Source organism: Chiloscyllium plagiosum, unplaced genomic scaffold, assembly GCF_037043375.1.
Source record: "Chiloscyllium plagiosum isolate Xiang-an unplaced genomic scaffold, Cpla_swu_hap1 HiC_scaffold_25, whole genome shotgun sequence".
Classification (NCBI taxonomy): domain Eukaryota; kingdom Metazoa; phylum Chordata; class Chondrichthyes; order Orectolobiformes; family Hemiscylliidae; genus Chiloscyllium; species Chiloscyllium plagiosum.
The window spans coordinates 36,995,940-37,016,417 of NW_028270163.1; the positions used below are offsets into that span (position 1 = coordinate 36,995,940).

At 37.0% G+C, this 20,478-nt stretch overlaps 2 protein-coding genes across 5 annotated transcripts in view; one reads left to right on the top strand and one right to left on the bottom strand.

Annotated features, from left to right (window-relative positions):
* Window positions 1-20,478, top strand: part of ndufaf8 (NADH:ubiquinone oxidoreductase complex assembly factor 8) — a 56,972-nt gene that overhangs the window by 20,978 nt on the left and 15,516 nt on the right. For all 3 annotated transcript variants that reach the window (XR_006315252.2, XR_006315251.2, XR_015761413.1), the window contains 2 exons: window positions 12,887-12,950; window positions 16,877-16,962. The gene's annotated coding sequence lies outside the window, so the exon portion shown is untranslated. The remainder of the gene's footprint in view (window positions 1-12,886; window positions 12,951-16,876; window positions 16,963-20,478) is intronic.
* The window catches only part of slc38a10 (solute carrier family 38 member 10), a 131,322-nt gene that overhangs the window by 10,165 nt on the left and 100,679 nt on the right, over window positions 1-20,478 (bottom strand). For both annotated transcript variants that reach the window (XM_043714767.2, XM_043714766.2), the window contains 2 exons: window positions 4,210-4,365; window positions 1,096-1,572 (listed from right to left, as the gene is read on the bottom strand). In XM_043714767.2, the coding sequence (XP_043570702.2) occupies window positions 1,096-1,572; window positions 4,210-4,365 (633 nt within the window). The remainder of the gene's footprint in view (window positions 1-1,095; window positions 1,573-4,209; window positions 4,366-20,478) is intronic.

A 20,478-nucleotide genomic window follows, 5' to 3' on the forward strand; every position in this document is an offset into this window, starting at 1 on the left:
GTTATTTAAAATGAGACAGCGTACATGTTTTCAATAGAACAGAAATTATTGGAGGTGGTGGTGTTTGTTTGCTGAATTATGAAAACAAAAGTACCAATCAAAAAGGACAATCAAGTTAGATTACGAGAATGAAAATGGACAGAAATATAATTGACATTATACAAATGAGAGATCCAACAATATGTGACTAATGCAAGAGATATTATAAAAAGCACAAAATCTCCTTGCACCACATGGTAGCGGAGTTATACCCTTTTAATAGATTAGCACCACATTATCTGGGCAGTTTAATTTGAAGGATGTATTGCTCACCTCTGTACTCCCTTCCCCCCTCCCCTCTTGTATCCCCTCTCATCCAGCGTGCCACCTCCACAACTTCAGTTTCTGTCCCTGACCACAGAAAGATTAATCAGACCTGAAAGGATGCCATTTTGCTGATGTTAGCTGCACTGCAGAAATTTAAGTCAGCAAATTAACAATATAAAACCACTTCTGCTAACAGGTCAACTGACATTAAAATACTTTTGGCCAAAGAAAACATCAGTCATCATGGAGAAGAAATGCCCAATTCCTACAAGAAATAATTTGATGCATGGATTCATTTGATTAACACACTTTAAATTGGCACATTGAACACCAACAGGCAGGTTGCTGCAATTTCTTTTAGATGGACAACTCAATTTCTCATTACTTGACCGGAAGAGGAGGAAGAGGAAGTCTATTATTAATATCTGGGGGGTGGTCACTATTGACCAGCAGCTTGACAAGATGACCATGGTGATAAAGTTTGGTGCTCAAGTGGTTAATTTTCATGGCTTTTCCGAGCCTATTAATTTGAGCCTTGTTGGTGGCGTGTGCACAGACCTGTGTGCCTGTGTGTAATGGAATGCTTATTTCTCACCTTTCTGGGTCACAACAAAAGAAACTTGATAGAATCAAAGGTATAAAATTTACTTAAATAATTCTGCTGCCACACAGCTTAATATTCTTTCTCTGTCCCAGCACTGGTGCACTGTAGCAGCAGAATGTACCGGTTACAGGATCTATTGCAGCACTCACCAAGTTTGCAGGTAGATCTAATCAGGTGCAGCTTACCATTTTCCAGCTCTTTGTTCTTCATGTTTTCTTTATTCCCTTCTGGATTATGAATCACTGAATCATCTCCTCCAGGAACCGCATCGTGGTCATCCTTCAACTTTTGTTGATGCAATTCTACACCTACTTGAGGAACTGCCACTTGTGCATGCACTTCAGGTTCCATCTGAGCTGGCTGTTCCTTTTGCTTTGGATCACTCTCTGGAGCATTTCCAGCATCATTGACATTCTTTTTAATTTCCTTTCCCTGTTCTTCTTCTAAACCAGGATTAACCATCTTTTCTTCCCCTAATTCTTTCATCTTTTCTTTAAAATCAATTTTCACCCCTTGTTTTTCATCGCCTTGCTGCTGAGCTTTCATTGCTGGAAGCTTCTTCTCATTTGATTCATCACCATCCTTTCCTTCATCGACAATGACTTCATCATGTGGAATAGGTGGTTCATGCCGATGAGCCTCTCCCACTGGATGAACAATCCCTGCAAATAAAAGATGAAAAAATAAACGATGGAAATTCTAAGTAATCTTTGACAACTTACCATGCTAGCTGCGATTTGGGGATTCTTCGGGCAGCTCTCACTAAATCATAAACTTTCAAAAAATATAGTCATCATGGAGAGGAAATACCCAATTCCTACAAGAAATAATTTGATGGACAGATTTATTCGATTAACACACTTCAAACAGGCACATTGAAAGCCAAGAGACGGGTTGTTGTCATTTCGTTTAGATGGACAAGTATTTATCAGCTTTCATTTCAGAAGATTTTCATCTTCTATTCATTCTAATTCCAAATGAGAGTGTGCAAATATAAATTATGATTTAGAATAGCTGCACTGTCATGATTTCTGAAACTGTTTATAGTACATTTGATCATTTCTATCTTCAAACAGACGACATGCAGCTGTAACGTGTCAATCTGACTTGGTCAATGAGGACTCAAAAGCAAGATCACCAATATTTTTAGTTTAATAATGATTCAGTGATTCATAAATCTTACCAATACACCTGACTGTTGAGTTAATGAACCCAATACGCTATTCATTCCTGTGACGTTGTTCAGGGAACAAAATCAAGTTTGAGTTAAATGATGGATAGATCTCAAGAACACATGAACGTTTCCAAAAGTTGTTGATTACAAGTGCAAACATGTTATAAAGAAATTAAATAACCAGGTGTTAACTTTTTTTTCCTGAATGCTTAAAAACCTTCGTTATCCAACCAGCAATAAATCTCCATCCAACACCAAACGTGTATTCGAGGAAACAGAAAAGACTCCAAAGTTATCAGGCATGCTAGTCCTGTAAGAAAACATTATGAAGACGCGCTGGCACTGACACCTGAACATACCTGGGAACTTTGTAATACAACAGCAATGAAGGCACAGGGGAAACACCTTTTGAGGCTCAGTGGGAGTCATGGCTTGAAGCTTGGTGGAAGGTAAAACTTGTAGCTTGGGAGGAGGGTTGTAGAGCAATGGCTATTTGAAGCACTATTTGAATCAGTATTAGATCGCTTTTTGAAAGTGACAGTCAGTAACGAACGCGAGAAAGCAACGGGCACTATGTGCTTTAAATTTCTTTACAAATTGGGTTTTTTGATTTATCAGTGTGGCCCTGTTCAGACTTAAAAATTCATGAGACATGGGTATCGCCTGATGAGCAAGCACTTATTTATTGCCTACCCCTAGTTACCCTCAAAATGGTAAACTGCTGTCTTGAGCTGCTACAGGAAATTTGCTTTTGCAAGATCCATAAACTCAATATGTATAGTGTTTTAGGATTTTGACCCAGCAACATGGAAGGATTTCCAAGCCAGGGTTGTATGGGGCTTGGATGGCAACTTGCAGGCAGTGGTGTTTCCACATATTTGCTGCCTTTGTCCTTCTAAATGGTAGAAATCATCGGTTGGTAAAGTGCTATCGAAGGATTCTTGGAGAATTTCTGCATTGATTGTTTTAGGTGGTACACACTGCTGCTACTGTGTGTCAGTTATGTAAAAAGGGAATGTTTGTGTAAGTAGTGCCACACTGCTTTATCTTGGATGGTGTCAATCTTCGAGTGTTGTTGGAGTTGCATTAATTCAGGCAAGTAGAAAATATTCCATCACATACTTAACTTGTGCCTTCTTGATGGTGAACAAGCATTGGAGAGTGAGGAGGGGAGTTATACACTACAAGATTCTGAGCATAAGACCTGCTCTTGTCATCACCGTAATTAGATGGCTAGTCCAATTCAGGTTTGTGGTCAATGGTAACTCGTTGGATGCTGATAGTGGGGGATCCAGCAATGATAATGCCATGATAGTTAAAGGGCAGTAGTTACAATTCTGTATTGTTGGAGATGGTCATTACTCTGATAGTTCAAATGTTATTTGCCATTTGTCAGCCCAAATGTGGATATTGTTAAGGTTTTACTGCATTTGAACATAGACTACTTCAGTGTCTGAGTCATCATGAATGGTGCTATTTTACTGTGCTATGATTTTTAATTACTTTCCTTTCTTTGCTTGGCCTTCATATACAAATTTGTGTTTCCATATGGGCTTGTTAGTCATACATTAGTGAGTTTTTACTGTTTTGTTTTAATTCACCTTATGACAGCAATCTGCCTTTCTAATTACACTACTGTCAAATTGTTACATTATTAAAAACATTTAAGGGGTACTGTCTTTTTAAAAAAAGGCACCTATTTCTGATTCACTCATGGCAATGAGCAGTGACTAGAATTTTGTCTTATTCAAAAGACATTTCTTTCAGTACAAGTTTTTTTCTCAAACAATACCTTTAAAATGTTCTCATTTTAAAAACTAAAAATAAATGTGAAGTAGAATGTGTATCTCTTCCAAACCCTGGATAAATATTCTGCTAAGCTTGGTACTCCCTTACATAAAAGGGGAAAAATGGGAACCTGGTCACTCTGTAAATCTCCAAGGAATGGCTTGCAGAACACTGATAAAAGAACAAGGACAAATAAGGTTATCTTGTATTAAACAACAGAACTGGAGCAAATATGAATATATATTGCTGTATGCACGATCATCAAGATGTCAGTCTCTAAACAAAATATTCAATTTCAATTGAAAGTGATTTTCTGTACAGCCGCAACTTGCAATACCTTGGTCAGGACGATCCAGCTGCACTTCCTCGCCTTTGAGATTCCTGTCTTGAGGTGGATCTATTGGGACCTTTATCTGAGGTTGTTCTATGGCATCCTTGTCTAACTTTGGACGATCTCTGTCATCACTGGCTTCTTTAAGTACACTGTTTTGAGCTAAACACAAACATTCATATTATCAGAGAATTACTGTATTTGTGTATGAACAATTTAAATGTCTATTTATACAGAATTCACAAATCCAAAATCTTTTTTCTTTTGTAAAAAGGTATTTTTGAGATGATAAACTGAACACATTTAAACAATGCTCAGATGTTTTTGGCATTGTTTTTACATTTAAAATATATATCCCGCTCTATGTCTGGACATAACTCAATTCTGTAAAGTACAACTTGTTCAGACTGACACCTAAAAGTGACTCCAGAGAACTTTTAACTGTTAAAATTTCATGTTCAGTTTACCACTAGAAAATTTAGTTAACTATTTGCAAAGTCAAAAGATTGTTCACCTTTAAAGATATATAAGCCTTGAACTGATCTCAACAAAGTGACTAGTTCAGCAATTGAAAAGTTTTATTTATGCTCCACCTGCTTTCAGTCAGCTTGTTTGAGTTGAATTAGCAGTCTTTCTTGAGCTGATCACCTGATGAAGGACAATCACCTGATGAAGGAGCGTCGCTCCGAAAGCTAGTATGCTTCCAATTAAACCTGTTGGACTATAACCTGGTGTTGTGTGATTTTTAACTTTGTGCACCCCAGTCCAACACCGGCATCTCCGAATCACTTCTTGAACTGAACTCTAGACACAGGTAAAAACAATGACTGCAGATGCTGGAAACCAGATTCTGGATTAGTGGTGCTGGAAGAGCACAGCAGTTCAGGCAGCATCCAAGGAGCAGTAAAATCGACGTTTCGGGCAAAAGCCCTTCATCAGGAATACAGGCAGAGAGCCTGAAGGGTGGAGAGATAAGCTGGAGGAGGGTGGGGGTGGGGAGAAAGTTGCATAGAGTACAATAAGTGAGTGGGGGAGGGGATGAAGGTGATAGGTCAGAGAAGAGGGTGGAGTGGATAGATGGAAAAGAAGATAGGCAGGTAGGACAAGTCATGGGGACAGTGCTGACATTTGCAGTGGGAGCGGGACTCAGAGATTCTTGTAGAGAGAGGAGGAAAACTTCAGGCTCTCTGACTTTATTCCTGATGAAGGGCTTTTGCCCGAAACGTCGATTTTACTGCTTCTCAGATGCTGCCTGAACTGCTGTGCTCTTCCAGCACCACTAATCCAGAATAGGTCTAGACACAGTAGTATTAAAACTTCAAGACATTAAATCTGATACTGCTCAAATCAATGTATTCTATTTAACAGAATCATGGTCACAAATGTGGTGACTGAAAGGCACATTCAAATGTTAAAATGAAACTGTCCTTAAAAACTGAAATATAAACACTTAAAAAATGATCAACTGGAAAATTTGATTTTGTCTCTTAAAGGTTTTGCTTCTAGAAAAGATTGTTCCCAACATGATCAATAGGTGGCAATAGACACCATTCTAAGAAAATAGTACCTGAAATACAACATATGGGACTAATTCATCATATTTAACTCTATTACAGTATTTTGTTTTGCAGTTGAAAGTGTAACAATGATATTTTGCTAACTCTCTGGTATTGAATTCTGTTTTAAGTATTCAAAGTATTCAAATCTACAAAGCAAATTTTAGAAATAAAAAGTTTAACCGTGTAATCCTAAATAAGCCTTTTGTGGGACCTGTTTAAAAAGAAAATACTGTTCTAATTTGTAGAAATCAGATTTTGAATCATAACTTAATTTCAATTTTATTAATCAGATTTCTTTCCCACTAATCCCCTCCATCTCATTGCATAACAAATGTGATATCATTTCTTCATTCAGTATTCACCCATAAGCATCAGAAACCACAGGTGTAGTACAAGCCAGACTAATGGACCATAACAGAACTATACACTGGGATAGTTTACTACATATTGATTGGTTTCAGGTGGAGGTTTCTCTATTTAAAGTTTACATTTGGACATCCAGCCAGTAATTTTGATCCAATATTCCCCCAGGGTTAAGCTTAGCAAAACAATACAATACTAATTGTGAACCTGTGACTTGTGCTTATAGATCTCTTAATAACTAAATCAGCACAATAAAAATTAATTTATTCTTAAAATATTGGCAATTATGATATCTAATGTTACACACAGTTCTGCTCTGCAAAGAAGTCACTTGTCAGGAAAATGTTACTCTTTAACCAGCTGCTAGGAAGCAAGAACTTTCCTGCCTATTTCCTCTTTTTGTCAAGTTGATTTAATCATGATCTCTCTAAAATAGTTTTCCTGTTTACAACACAAACCTGCATCATACTTCATGCTAGCCAATTACACTTTTGCTATCCAAATTTACTTTCTAATGGTGGAAGAAGAAAATTACTTCTGTAGGTATTTTCTTTCAATGGCCAGTCCATTATACACCCAATCCATTATGCACTGCACAACTTTTATTTTTAAAAAATGGTTTGAACCATAATGCATCAATGATTTAGAAATTAAAATCCTGGAGACAGTTTCTTAACATGTCTGCTTTCCTCTTAAAGTATCTGACCCATTGCTCATACTTGATCTGCAAAACTTAATCTCCCATACCTTCAACAGGAGAAACCCTTAACTTATTAATACAAGCATAATAGCAAACAATGGTGAACAGCAAAGTAACATTTAGTTAAGTAGCAGGAGGCCTGCATCTCTCAAAAATCTCACCTTGAGACACTGGAGTTTTATAAGCAGTATCATGCAAGTTCTTACACAGCCAGCAATCAATACAACTTTAAAATAAATTATACATATTTTTAACGAGTGACTATCACACAATACACAGCTAGTTCTACATGAGAACAACAAACCTTATGATTAAAAGCTGTCAGTAATACACTTGTGCTTTCATCAGCTCCTGTATCATGTCCCAAGAAAGGACATATTAATGTTACATTATTCAGCATTGGTGCATGATTAAAAAATGTTTCAATCCTATTGAAAGGCCAAACATTTCAAGTTCTCAAGGCTTGAGAAAGCTCAAATCTATTAGTGAATTAAACCAAGGGGAGAACTACAGAGAATTTGTTGCAAAATAATATAAATGCATTTGAGAGAATTCTTAATTTTTAATAAACTTGTTTCTCTACATTGTCTCTCATACTTCATTTTAATCTTATCATCTGCAAAGTAGTAAAAAGAAATTCTGAAAGTTGGTAGATTCAGTATTTATCAAATTTGTAAGTTAAATCCAACTAAACACCAATGTTTCCTTTAAAATTAGTCACTTCAATATGAAGTGAAAGAACAACCAGTAAGAGTTTGTATGAATCACAGGGAAAATATAACTAAATCCAAAATCAGGGTCCCCAGATTAAGAGCAAAATAGAAGGAAACTGCATGGAAGAATTACTTTCACTTCGGGATACGCAAACACCCTTTTTAACCAATACTTAATTTGTGCTGTGAATGCATTCTTAACAATGGAGTAGTATAAACTGAAGCTTTGATGCATTGAACACACATGTTTTAAATTTTTAAATGCAAATCTGTCAAAAATATAACTTGTGAAAACAGAAAAGATAAATATTTCAAAATAATCATGGGTCCTAACCAGTTATTAATGTTTCCATGAAATAAATATCTTCTTAAAAAATTGATATATAAAATTTTGGTAAGAACTAGCTCCTCCAATGTTTATAGTCAATTAATGCAACTTTCAAAAGCAACTCATGATTATGGCATGCAACTATTTACTGAATACAATGCAGATCCAAAGTTTATTTAAACGTTTATACTAAAAAAACTTATGTAATAAGGTACAAAACCACACTCTTGTATAATTAACTTTGTAGATGTCACAGAAAAACTCATCACATCAATAGGAATAATAAAATCACAAACTAATGCAGAGGGTTACCACCAATTTTATCAAGGTAATAGACATTTTTCTCAACACGAAAGAATCACTAACTCGTAATTAGGTAAGTCTTGGCACAGATACACCAAAAGACTGAGGGCCTTGAAATCACAAGCAACTATCCCACAGACAAGCTGATCAATGGCATAAGAGACATTTTTTTTTAAAAACTCCGATCCCAAGTCTGTGGAGAAAAATAGATTGCAGTATCAGTACTATATGTCAACAATCCTACAAAAGCCCTTTAGCAAAACTGTGCACAGAAGCAAGTCTGTTCAACCTTCTATATTAAGTATAATGTAAAGAATAAGACGACCAAAAAAAAAAGAGAAAAAAAGGTTGAAGTTTAAAAAAAAGTTTTTAAAAAAGTCAAGAACTGTTCAGAATGCTATGTTTCATAATATATTTCTACAGAAATGATGTTTGGAATTAAAAACAAACGTTATGATGCTTAGTTTCCGAAATATTCATATTCAAGTGTGGTCGTTCATGTGAACTACCAATGATTCTGCATTTCCCCTTAGGACCTTTTGCTTAAGAGACAGCAATTAAACAGCAGTACACAAAGAACACTACTTAAACTCAGGATACTCTAAACGGTGCATTTAGTCGATTTAGCTTAAAAACTATACTGCTAACTTCAAAGGGCTAAAACATGTTACTTTGTGTAACTGTAAGGAGGACTGATTTGGAATTACAGATTTTTTCATCAAACTCCAGAACAGTTGTTCAGATTGTTGCAGTATAATAAAATGCCTAACAGTGAATTTCAAATGCACCAAAACTGTTGTGTAAACTTAAATACATTTACTTACTTAACCTCACTTCTTCCTGAGAACTTTAATTCAATTGCAAAAAAAATTACTTCTCATCAATATTCCCAGTTTAATTAATACTTCACAGTCTTTACTCATTAATCTTCTATACTGACATGAAGAAATTTTTGCTTCTGGTGAGGAACTCTTCTGATAATTTGATCAAATTCAGAACTAAAGGTGATAATTGCCAGGTGGCAGCACCTACACAAAGACACAGCACCTTCAATTTTACACAAACTGAAAGATCGGAAAATAAAGCAGCATTTGCCATAGGGACTAAAATTTTCATCTCCAGTTCATCTGGCCTGTTCCCAATTGCAATTATACCTCCACCATGAAAAAAGGACAGAATGCAGATAAATACTTCCCAACAGGCTGAAAGGACAGGCTGCGAGTCATCCTGACCAACATAACTTGCGAATTTCCCCATTAGAGGCTACTTGAACAGCATGCATGGTAAATAGGAGACTCGATCACAAATTACAGGAGGAGAATAGTTGGCCCATTGTGGGAGTGTTGGTTTTTGAACAGCATTCCAATTAATTCAAGCTCCTTGTTCTTAAGAGTCATACAGTCACATAGTACAAGTAAATGCCAATTTATCTACACTTATCTCACTTTCCAGTTCTTGACCAATAGCCACATTAGGACATTTCAAGCGCTCATCCAAGCACTTCTTAAAAATTGTCAAGTTTCCCACATTTGGGCGGCACGGTGGCACAGTGGTTAGCACTGCTGCCTCACAGCGCCTGAGACCCGGGTTCAATTCCCGCCTCAGGTGACTGACTGTGTGGAGTTTGCACGTTCTCCCCGTGTCTGCGTGGGTTTCCTCCGGGTGCTCCGGTTTCCTCCCACAGTCCAAAGACGTGCAGGTCAGGTGAATTGGCCACGCTAAATTGCCCGTAGTGTTAGGTAAGGGGTAAATGTAGGGGTATGGGTGGGTTGCGCTTCGGCGGGTCGGTGTGGACTTGTTGGGCCGAAGGGTCTGTTTCCACACTGTAATGTAATGTAATCTAATCTAATCTTTTATTATCCTCCCAGGCTGTGCATTCGAGATTCCCACCACCCTCTGAAAACGTTTTTCCTCAAAAACCTCTCTAAATCTCGTGTCTTCTACCTTAAAATCTGCACCTATCTAATACAATTGTATCTTTCCTATAGCATATCCAATAGCCTTGCAACTATTTGTCTTTCTACTATTTATATTTTTGGAAGTTACTATTGAATCTGTATTCACCATTTCTTCAGATAATAAATCAGAAATTTGCATTAGTCAGAGGGGAAATGGGTCTGGATGGGTTAATCTCCGGAGGGTCAGTGTGGACTGGTTGGGCCAAATGGTCTGTTTCCACACTGTGGGGAATCCAATCCAATCTAATCTACAAATTCCTAATCTCAACTCACTACAAGAAAATAATTCTCAACTTCCTCATTACTGTGTTTTAAATCTTCAATTACCTCCACTGGTTACTAATCTCCGTCTGGTCCGAGGAGATTTGCCCTGTTTAGTCAATCAAACATCCTTGGAATCTTGAACCTTTGTTAAATCTCCCTTTTGGTACTAAATGGAACAAATGCCCCTCAGCTCTGATATTATCTTGGTAAATCACTCCAAGATCCCCTCAAAGGCATGCCAAAAGTGTGGTGTCTAAATTGGTAAAAATACTCCAGCTGGGGTCAAATATCTTTATTGCTCCTTCATAATTATAAATCCAAGGATCCTATGTGTTCTTTATTAAAATAAAAAACTTTACCTTACTTGTCCTGCCACTTCCAAAGATTTTTCTTGGTAACACCAACACCTAGCTCCATTCTCATTCTTCCTGCACCCCATTTTGAAATGTTTGCTATTTAGTTTACATTGCTTTTCCCCATTTTGCTGTCTTCCTTTTGAAACGTATAGTTAACGAAAGTTTTAAATTTAATTTGACATGTCTACCTGTTTTCCAAATATGTATACATTCCAAGTCTGCTACTATCCTCCGTACTGTTAATGCATTTTGCATGTCACATCAAAAATTGAAATTAGCCACAAATGAAAAATAAATTTATATAAATTATTTGAAATCAATAAAAAATTTGCATCATAGTATCCTCCATGCTTCAGGATACATTACGAAATCAGCTGTGCTCACTTACGTGTCAGAAAATTTTGGGTTCAAAGCTCAAACAACAAACTTGAGCACAAAATTCAAGGCTGGTGCTCCAATCCAAGACTGAGGGGGTACTGCACAACCTTAGCAGTTGCAATGTTAAACAATTGCTCCACCTGCTCTTTATGCTGCATCCAAAAGATGCCATGGTTTTGAAGAAAAGCAAGGGAGTTATCCCTCATGTCCTAAGCAAAATTAACTCTCAAAGACAGATTATGCTGTCATCTTCATATTGCTATGTGTTGGAGCTTATTGTGCACAAACTAGCTATATCACACAGTGACTGCACATCAAAAGAAGGTACTCCATTGACTGTAGAAGACTTTGGGGTGTCTTGAGGTTGTGAAAAGCACAATATGATGGAACTCTTTCTTCTTTTAAAAAGGTACTTATAATGAATTACTTCAAGTGTCTTCACAACTGTTTGTGAGAAAATACACCACCAAATTGCACACAGCATGCATCTATGGACAGCAAATGAGATAAATTTTCAGTCGCTCTGTTGTGATGTTGACCGAAGGCTGAATACTGAAGCAGTGCTCTTAACAGGAACTTAAGGACTTCCATTTACACACCGTCAATAAGAGGACATCGCTGTCCTGGAGTAAAGAGCTTAAATTCACAATCTTCAGAGTCGGAAGGCGAATGCACTGCCCATTGGACCATGGCAAAAATGAAATAATTAGAATATTGGTGCCCTACAGTGTTGAAACACTGAACTTTCGACTCATGTTCTAAGGAGTCACTGAGTCTTCAGTTCCTTTCTTTTAGCGTGTCACTCTAACAACTTGTGTCAACACAGGAAGTAGGAAAATACATTCAAGGAGGGATTACTTTATACATTGCTCAGCTCAACGAAAAAATGTTGCTGTATTATCCAAGGAGGTATTTGTTGTCTGATCCTTAAATGAAACTGAGCAAAGGAAAGATCAAAATAAGTAGAAACCAAAATTAAACCAACTCCAGCCATTTAACGTATTTGGGGAAAATCCTTCATAACATCCCTGTACTGACAACACTGAGGTTCTTTCAAACTTGTGAAATATAACCAGCCATAACACTTCTGGTGTGGATAAATTGTTGTCTTATTTTGTTTATATTCTTTTCTAATATACTTATTAAGTTATAAAATATTTAAATATTGTTTACATCTGCTTTCCAAAAGTTGAAAGAACATTTAGCACGCAAAGAGAGTCAAGTGTTAACAGAAAAGGAATTAAAATGCCAGCATTTCAAATTAATTAACATGGACAGATTTCAAGGAACTTAAGTGTGCCCAAAGCTTAAAATGGTATGAACCATACACTGTTCCGAATCTCAACCACACACAAAGAGGAACTTCCTGACCAGTCAACCTTTGGCCTTTTCATCAAGTAACATACATTCAGTCTGACATATACAGCTTTAATACACATTCTAACGAGGCCTCCACACTGAAAAAGGGCAGGAATCTACACAAAACCAGAGCATTTTCTGCATTACAAAACAGAAATGCTGATTAGACTAAGAAATTTCTTTCCTCAAAGCCTTGTAACACATTTGTGGAAATAAAAGCAAAGAATGGATAAGCTGTTCTAACAAAGTATAAACTGAAAGATATGTTTTTGAAATCTTGAAAGGAAGGGACAGCTTTCAACTTAATATATTGAAGACACCCACTGCTACCACACATTGCCAAAGCACCTATGCTTTCCAACATGCAATTTTAACAAGCTGTTTTTCTCATTCTGCCCACAGTACTTGTCCCCAGAGGGAAGGTGTCTCATCTCAAATCTACATATGTGGCAAGGATTCCCAAAAGGTATTTTTAGTGCAATCATTTTTCCCTTCCTTAGACCAGTCATTGATTCACTTGTGCATATGTGACAATTCACAAGATATTGACTGGGGTGATACCATTATATACTTTTTCCTGAATCACAGAGTACACCATTAGTTGGTTTTAGTGAGACAGTTTCCACTTATCTTTCTCAGAATACAGCACACCCTCGAAGTGCTCTTTTTAGATATTCAGGCATAAACATAAAAATTCTCTCCGATTTGGTTAACACCAAAGTTGGTCATTCACCACATAAGCACCAAAACCTGTCCCTGAAGTAAGCCAGAATCCATCATAACTTGCATGTAGCCAAAAATTGTCACACATCAGTAGTTCATAAGTAGCAAAGTTGCGTGATTATTGTTTACCTTTTTACTTAGTAGAGAGTGTGTGAAGAGTCCAAAGAGAGATTAAATAACACTCTTCAATCTAGCTTTGTGAAAGAATTTAATATCTCTATCAACATAGAGTCTTCTTTTCATTAAAGAATATAGTTAAAAAGGTACTCTATAGTTTTAAGTGGTTCTGTTCTCAACTTCTAAGGTGACTGTGATGAGCTAGAGTAGCAGTCATCATCCACATCCAGATAATCTATTATAAGTGAACACTACATTAGGGGGAGGTGGTGGGGTATTGGTTATGTTATTGTACTGGTAATCCAAAATCACAGACTAATGTTATGGGAAGGTGATTCAAATTTCACCATGGCAGATGGCGAAATTTAAATTCAATAAAATTCCAAAATAAAAAGTTCTCATGGTGACCACGTAACCATCGCTGATTGTCATAAAAGCCAGCTGGTCTACTAATTTCCCTCAAGGAAGAAAATGTGCCACCCTTTAACTGGTCTGGCCGACATGTGACTCCAGATCCATAGCAATACAGTTCTCTCTTAGCTGCCCTCTGGACAATTAGGGATGAATAATAAATACTGGACGAGGAAACAACACTCACATCCAATGAACAAAGCTTTTAAAATACTACAGCAAAGGATTCCATCCACAAGTAACTGAAGTTTTGTACCTCCTGCATCATGACGACAAAGTAAATCTAACTAGAGTGCAGAGGATCTAATATGTTGCAAATCTGTTGTAACTCAGAATTGTAACCTATAATACCAAGTAAATATTACTGTTAAAATCAGAGTAAGAAACGTCATAATGAGTACATCTGGTTTGAAAGCAAAACATTGAATATTAGAATAGGTGGATAAAAGCAAACACTGAAGAATCAGCTGTTTATAAGTGTTTATTCCCCTTTACAAACTGCCAATATTTTAAAAATTGGCTAATTGTGATACCAAAGAAATGCGTAATAAATTATATACAGATTAGAAATATGAATTATTGCTTTCTGGAATGCAAGTTGTCCAAACCTGTACAGTACATAGTTGCGTTGTCAAAGGGGTAGACAGGCTTCTACTGTACAGTGCTTTAACAATGAAACCCGGGTAACAATTTGTTAATCTTAATAGCTAGTAAATCTAGCTGACTCCACAGAATTCAGTTCAAATTATTCAAATCTGTTGACCTGTGTCTGATTCATGTGCACTCAGGACAAAAAAAAAATCAGATTTCCTCAAAGAGGAGATTCAACTGATGGTGTAAATTACAACAAATCTGACTATGCATGGTATGTTAGAGACAATTGTATATTACTGGAAACAAAACCGTTGATGTGGCGAGGACAGAACATGGTTTAAATAAAACAGATAGTAAATGTAAAAAGGAAGCAAATTGGAAAAATTCTTCATCACTTGCACCTCCTGCTCATCACAAACTTCTGTAGCTGAATAACTGTTTTTAAATTTGACAGGAGTTGAAAACCAGACGAATAGATGGGCAGTGAAGGTAAATAAGAGAGGACAATAAATTACATTCAAATCAAGCCGGACATAGCCGAGTAGCTGCAATACTTCCCCTGTACCTGCACCCACAAGCTCATTCTAAAACTGGAAGCAAAACAGTTTGATCTAAACAGAAAGCTTTTTCCATTATATTTCCCAATCTTACATATAAAAGCTCCTACAATGCAAGGATATGACAGATAATAGCTACAAAAATGAATTCCTACAAATGCATCCAAAAGATACAAAACACCTCTAAATAATGAAAGTATTAAGCAAACATTAAAGATGCTAAAACTCAATCTGGGTGACATTGAGGCTTTCGAAAAGATTCAGGACAGAAGAGCCATTCAGGTTAGCTTAAAGGTCTTAGTTCAAATACTTCAAAGTAGTGGGGACAAAGATGATTTGATTGCAATCAATAAAATAATCAAAAGGACTAGATCATGTATAAGCTGACAAATTATTTCAATTAAATAGGCTGTAGAGGACAAGAAACATATGAATAAATTACACAAGAGAGCAAATAGGTTAGATGTTGCATGATTTTCATTTCACTGAAAGCAGCAAGCCAATGAAACAAGTTGCTGTCTTGTGCAATGAATGCTGATTCCCTGTGTATCTTCAAAAGATGGCTAGATTTGTCTTGGCAGGCGAACATATCCGACAAAAGGTAGGAAGCAAATAATATAATAGGGTGCATATGGTCTTAACAGTTAGTTTTGACATTAGAGGAATTCTAGTTTCTCTTTACCCGTAATTGACCTTGGATTTTTCCCTTCTTCTGGGAGACTGCACAATATCTGGATGATACGATGAGTTTCATGAGATGATCTCTAAAGACTTAGAACTGTATGGGACAGGCTGGACTGACCAGCTACTGGGTGAGATATTTTGTATGTTCAGTGTTAAAATGAATCTCTGGTAAGGGTCATTAAATTAGATTAGATTGGATTCCCTACAGTGTGGAAATTATATGCAATGTCCTTATAAGTAACCTATAAAGACAGCAATAGTTGAAACATCACAGAAATCAGATTCTGTAATTTTAAAGGTATGCAAATGAAAACCACAAAACAACAAAATGATCAGCAACAAGTGGTTGATTTCTGTTCCATACAAGACAGAGGAAATACTGCAACTTTGAGGTTCCAAAAACTGTATTAAAGAATGATCATTATGAATGAATTTTGAACTGTACACAGTTCCTTCATTATGCTTAACCTTATGGCTGGACCGCTGAAAGGATAACAAAGGAAATTGTATATGGAACTTTTACAGCATCTTAGGTTTCATCATCATGGACTATAAACAGCACACAGTTGGTTAGAAATCAAGTTAAATAAATACATGCTTTTTTGAAAAGAAAAGGAGAAACCCAAGGTCAATGGGAATAATGAAATACGCCAGGACAAATGCGAATTGAAAACTATATCTTGAACGTATCTGGAGATCATGTTTTATATTACATATTTACAGGATAATTTCCCTCATTCATGAAAATAGCCATTGTTTTGTCAATGTTTATGTCCATATTGTCTATGTGATTAGACTCCAGACAAGGGTCCACTGGTAAAGAACAACATTGGGGTGAAGAGTAATTGTCCATCACCAGAAATGAAAATTTAGAGAAAAATAATCTGCCATTTCAAAATAATGAACTGTAGTTTTCAAGTACGTAATTTGCTTTTGAGAATATGGGGACAAAGTGCTTTTTCTATATTTGTACAAATCATTAATATTAGACCACATAAAACAATAAGTATTGATGGTACTTGGAAGTTTTGTATACAATATTACCTCAGTGTTTGCAAAATTAATGGTATTTTGAACTTCTGCAGATTTTATATTTTTTTACAATTCAATGGGCAATAGTTTATTGTATAACCCCAGTTAATATTCATTGCACTATAATTTTCTTTATTTTTAAATGATACTGGGGGACACTGTCCTTTAATTTTGGCATGTGTTTTCATAGGCTTACAATCTGTGCCTTTCACATCTGTCACATAGTCTCTGTTCTAAAGCTGTAATCTCAACAAGTACCACTCACTGCTTACAGATACCAATTAGGAGACAGCTGCAGCAATTACTGTGTGACACATGCCAACTCTTCAACAGTCACGTGTGTGTTCTCATCCAAATAAGGTAATTTTTTTCCTTGTCCTGCTTCTACCCCTATTATCTCCACTGGGAAAACAAATTTAGGAAGGTAATAAGAGCCTGCGTTTATACAGTTAACTGGGGAAACAAATGTTTACTCCAGGTGACCTCTCAGGAAACCCAAGATGAAAATCTGCATTATCGTTTTTGCTGAGAAATTCAGACTAGGCAGGTACCAGTGACTGTGTACTCCACAAGTCCAGCAGAATTCTATAAAGTACATTGTTAGTCAAGACAAATGTGTCTGCCACAGGATATATGTAAGGTTCCCAGGCAACTGATAAAGTGATAGCACAGATATTCTTGTGTTAAACAAAAAGAGACCAAATGTTTACTGCAATTCCTGAATTGAAATCAATTTACATTTCTAATAAAGTTTGTATTGTTTTTAGGCTTCTGTCACCTTGACCAGTGTAAAAGTATAATTATTACTGGAATCAACACAAAAATAAGAATCTAAGACAGAGCTATTGCGCAACTCTGACTTTGGTGCAAATTTACACAAGTTTTGTGTGCTAAAACTATAGATCATCAATAGAAATCTGACATTCTAAATTAAAGACTTGGATTGTTCCAATGTAAAACTGTTAGGCTACAAATTTCAAGAAGAAACCTACTACAAAAAAAGACTCCTTTGGTGCGTAACAATAATGTGGAAATTGCAGCAGGGTTTAATAGACAATTTAAATCTTAGATTGTGAAATACACTATTTTAAAGGAATTTGCATTGGGCACTTAAACTCATCACTGTTGGTATCAAGGATCTTAAACCATTTTTTAAAATCCTTTGAAAACATTAAGTTGTATGGGAACTGTACAATTTTCTCTCAAGTTAGCCATTTCCATAGGTGGAAGTGGAATTTAAAGGGAGCAAGAGAATATAAATCAACATATTCTTTGAGTTTAAATGATCTTCAAGGAGCTATATTCATCTGATATTAAACAATGAGAGTTGGAATGCAGAATAATTACGGCAATCTAACAATCACCCTGGAGGTTGTTTCCTATAATGCTGGCAAAATAGTGTAACACTTAAGACTTTATGAGTGGTGTCAGGTTTTACAAGCTGTGTGTTGGACTATAAAACCTCTGTTCCCCTGGAATTACAAACAGCCAATTCTCACAGGCTAAGCAAATTCCAGAAGCAGCAGTTACACACACGCACGCGCACAGACATACACGCAGACCTTGAGGGCTAATCCAATATCATTTACTGGCTTGTCTGCACATCTAATTAAGTAATAATCTTACAGACATACAAATAAGTTACAAAGGAAACATTCTAGTGTACAAAAACATTTTATGATACTTATTAGAAACAAAACTTTGAAGTTTTTGTTTCGTACATTTGATTTATTACACACAGAGCATTAGCACATATTAGTATAGACTCTGGAGATACAGCAAAGCATGCACAGAGTCCCACAGCACAGAGACAGGTCCTTTGGCCAAAACTGGTTCATGCTGACCAAACGTCCATCCATGCTAACCTCATTTTCCTACACTTGGCCCATATCCTGCTAAGCCTATCCTATCCATGTATTTGTCGAAATGCCTTTTAAGTGTAGTTCATGTACCCGCCTCAACCACTGCCACTGGCAGCTCATTCCACATGTGCACCACCCTGTGTGTAAAAGGTTATCGCTCAGGTTTCTTTTTACTCTTTCCCCTCTCATCCCTTGATTCCACAACCCTGGGAAAAAGACTGAGTGCACTCACCCTATCCATGCTTCATATGATCTTACACATTTCTATGCAATGCCCTCAGTCTTCTATGCTCTAACGAAAAAAGTCCGAGCTTGTCAACCTTTCCCTATAAACTCAGGACCTCGAATCCTGGCAACATACCTGTAAATTTCTTCGGAACGCTTTCCAGTTTACAGGAGGCATGGTGGCTCAGTGTTTAGCACTGCTGCTTCACAGCACCAGAGTCCCAGGTTCGATTCCAGCCTCGGGTAACTGTCTGTGTGGAGTTTGCACATTCTACCCTCGTCTGCGTGGGTTTCCTCCGGGTGCTCCGGTTTCTTCCCACAGTCCAAAGACTTGCAGGTCAGGTGAACTGGCCATGGTAAATTGCCCATCGTGTTAGGTGCATTAGTCAGAGGGAAATGGGTCTGCGTGGGTTACTCTATGGAGGGTCGGTGTGGACTGGTTGGGCCGAAGGGCCTGTTTCCACACTGTAGGGAATATAATCTATAACAAGGTGACTAAAACTGAACACAATACTCCCAAGTGCGGCCTCACCAAAGTCCTGTATAACTGCAGTATAACTTCCCAACTTCTCTAATGTCCTGACTGAGTGCCAAAAGCTTTCTTCACTGCTGTCTACCTGTGACTCACTTTCAGAAAATTGTGCACCTGAACTCCAAGGTCCCTACAACAGGTGTAAAATTCATATCAAACTTTGATTAGGCCACAGACAACAACTTCTGTCCCAGATACCAAATTTAAAAAGGCAATGAAGAAGGTAAAATGCATTTTATCAGAGCAAAACCAAACCGAAAGAATGGCTTGGCGGATGGATGGGAAAATACTAATAGAAACCTATAAAATTCTAACAGGACTACACAAGGTAAACACAGAAAGGCTGCTCCCAATGACCGCAGAGTTCAGAACCAGGGGTCACAGACTAAGGTTACAGGGTAGGCCATTTCGGACTGACATGAGGAAAAAGGTCTTCCTCCAGAAAGTAGGGAGCCTGTGGAATTCTCGGCCACAGAAAATGGTTAGGGGCCAAACTATTGATTGTTTTCAGAAATGAGTTAAATATATTCCTCAGTGCTAAGGGGATCAAAAGGGTCTGGGGAGAAAGTGGAAACAGGGGACTGAGTTGGATGATCAAGAGCTTGAAAGGAACTCCTTTTTGGGTAACATTAAAGGGCAGTGTGATTTTTAGTATTGTGCTGTGTTTACCACAAAATAAATAAATAACAATTACCATTTGAAGAGCTGTAGCAAAGTTGTAGGTGAATATTCTATCATAACACAGGCTAACTTATTAGTCTAACTTCAAACCTTCACACAAAAGCAAAATACTATGAATACTTGAAATCTGAGATAAAAATAAAAATTGCTTGTGATACTCAACAGTTCTAACAGCATCTACAGAAAAAGAAACTCAGCAATTCAGGCTCAAAACCTATGAATCTGGAAAAGTTAGCAAGTGAAAGGGAGAGAGAGTGCGAGTGAGAGGGCGGAATGGTACAGACAGAAGGTTAGTCAAAGAGTGGAAGACGGGTAAGATTAAATGGTAAAGTATTTATGTTTCAAAGTCAAAGGGAGTTGCAATGGTGCATGTGCCTTGAGGTGATGTGAATGGCCAAATGTTCAATAGCTACAATCTGAAAGTAAAAAATAAAACCAAAACCAGCAAACAATAGGGGCTGAGGTTATAATTTAAAATTTTGAACTCATTTTAAACAAGGAAGGTTGTAAAGTTTTAATCAAAAAGATGGGTGCTGTTTCCTTGAGTTTACACAAAAGGTTCAGAACAGAGATGCC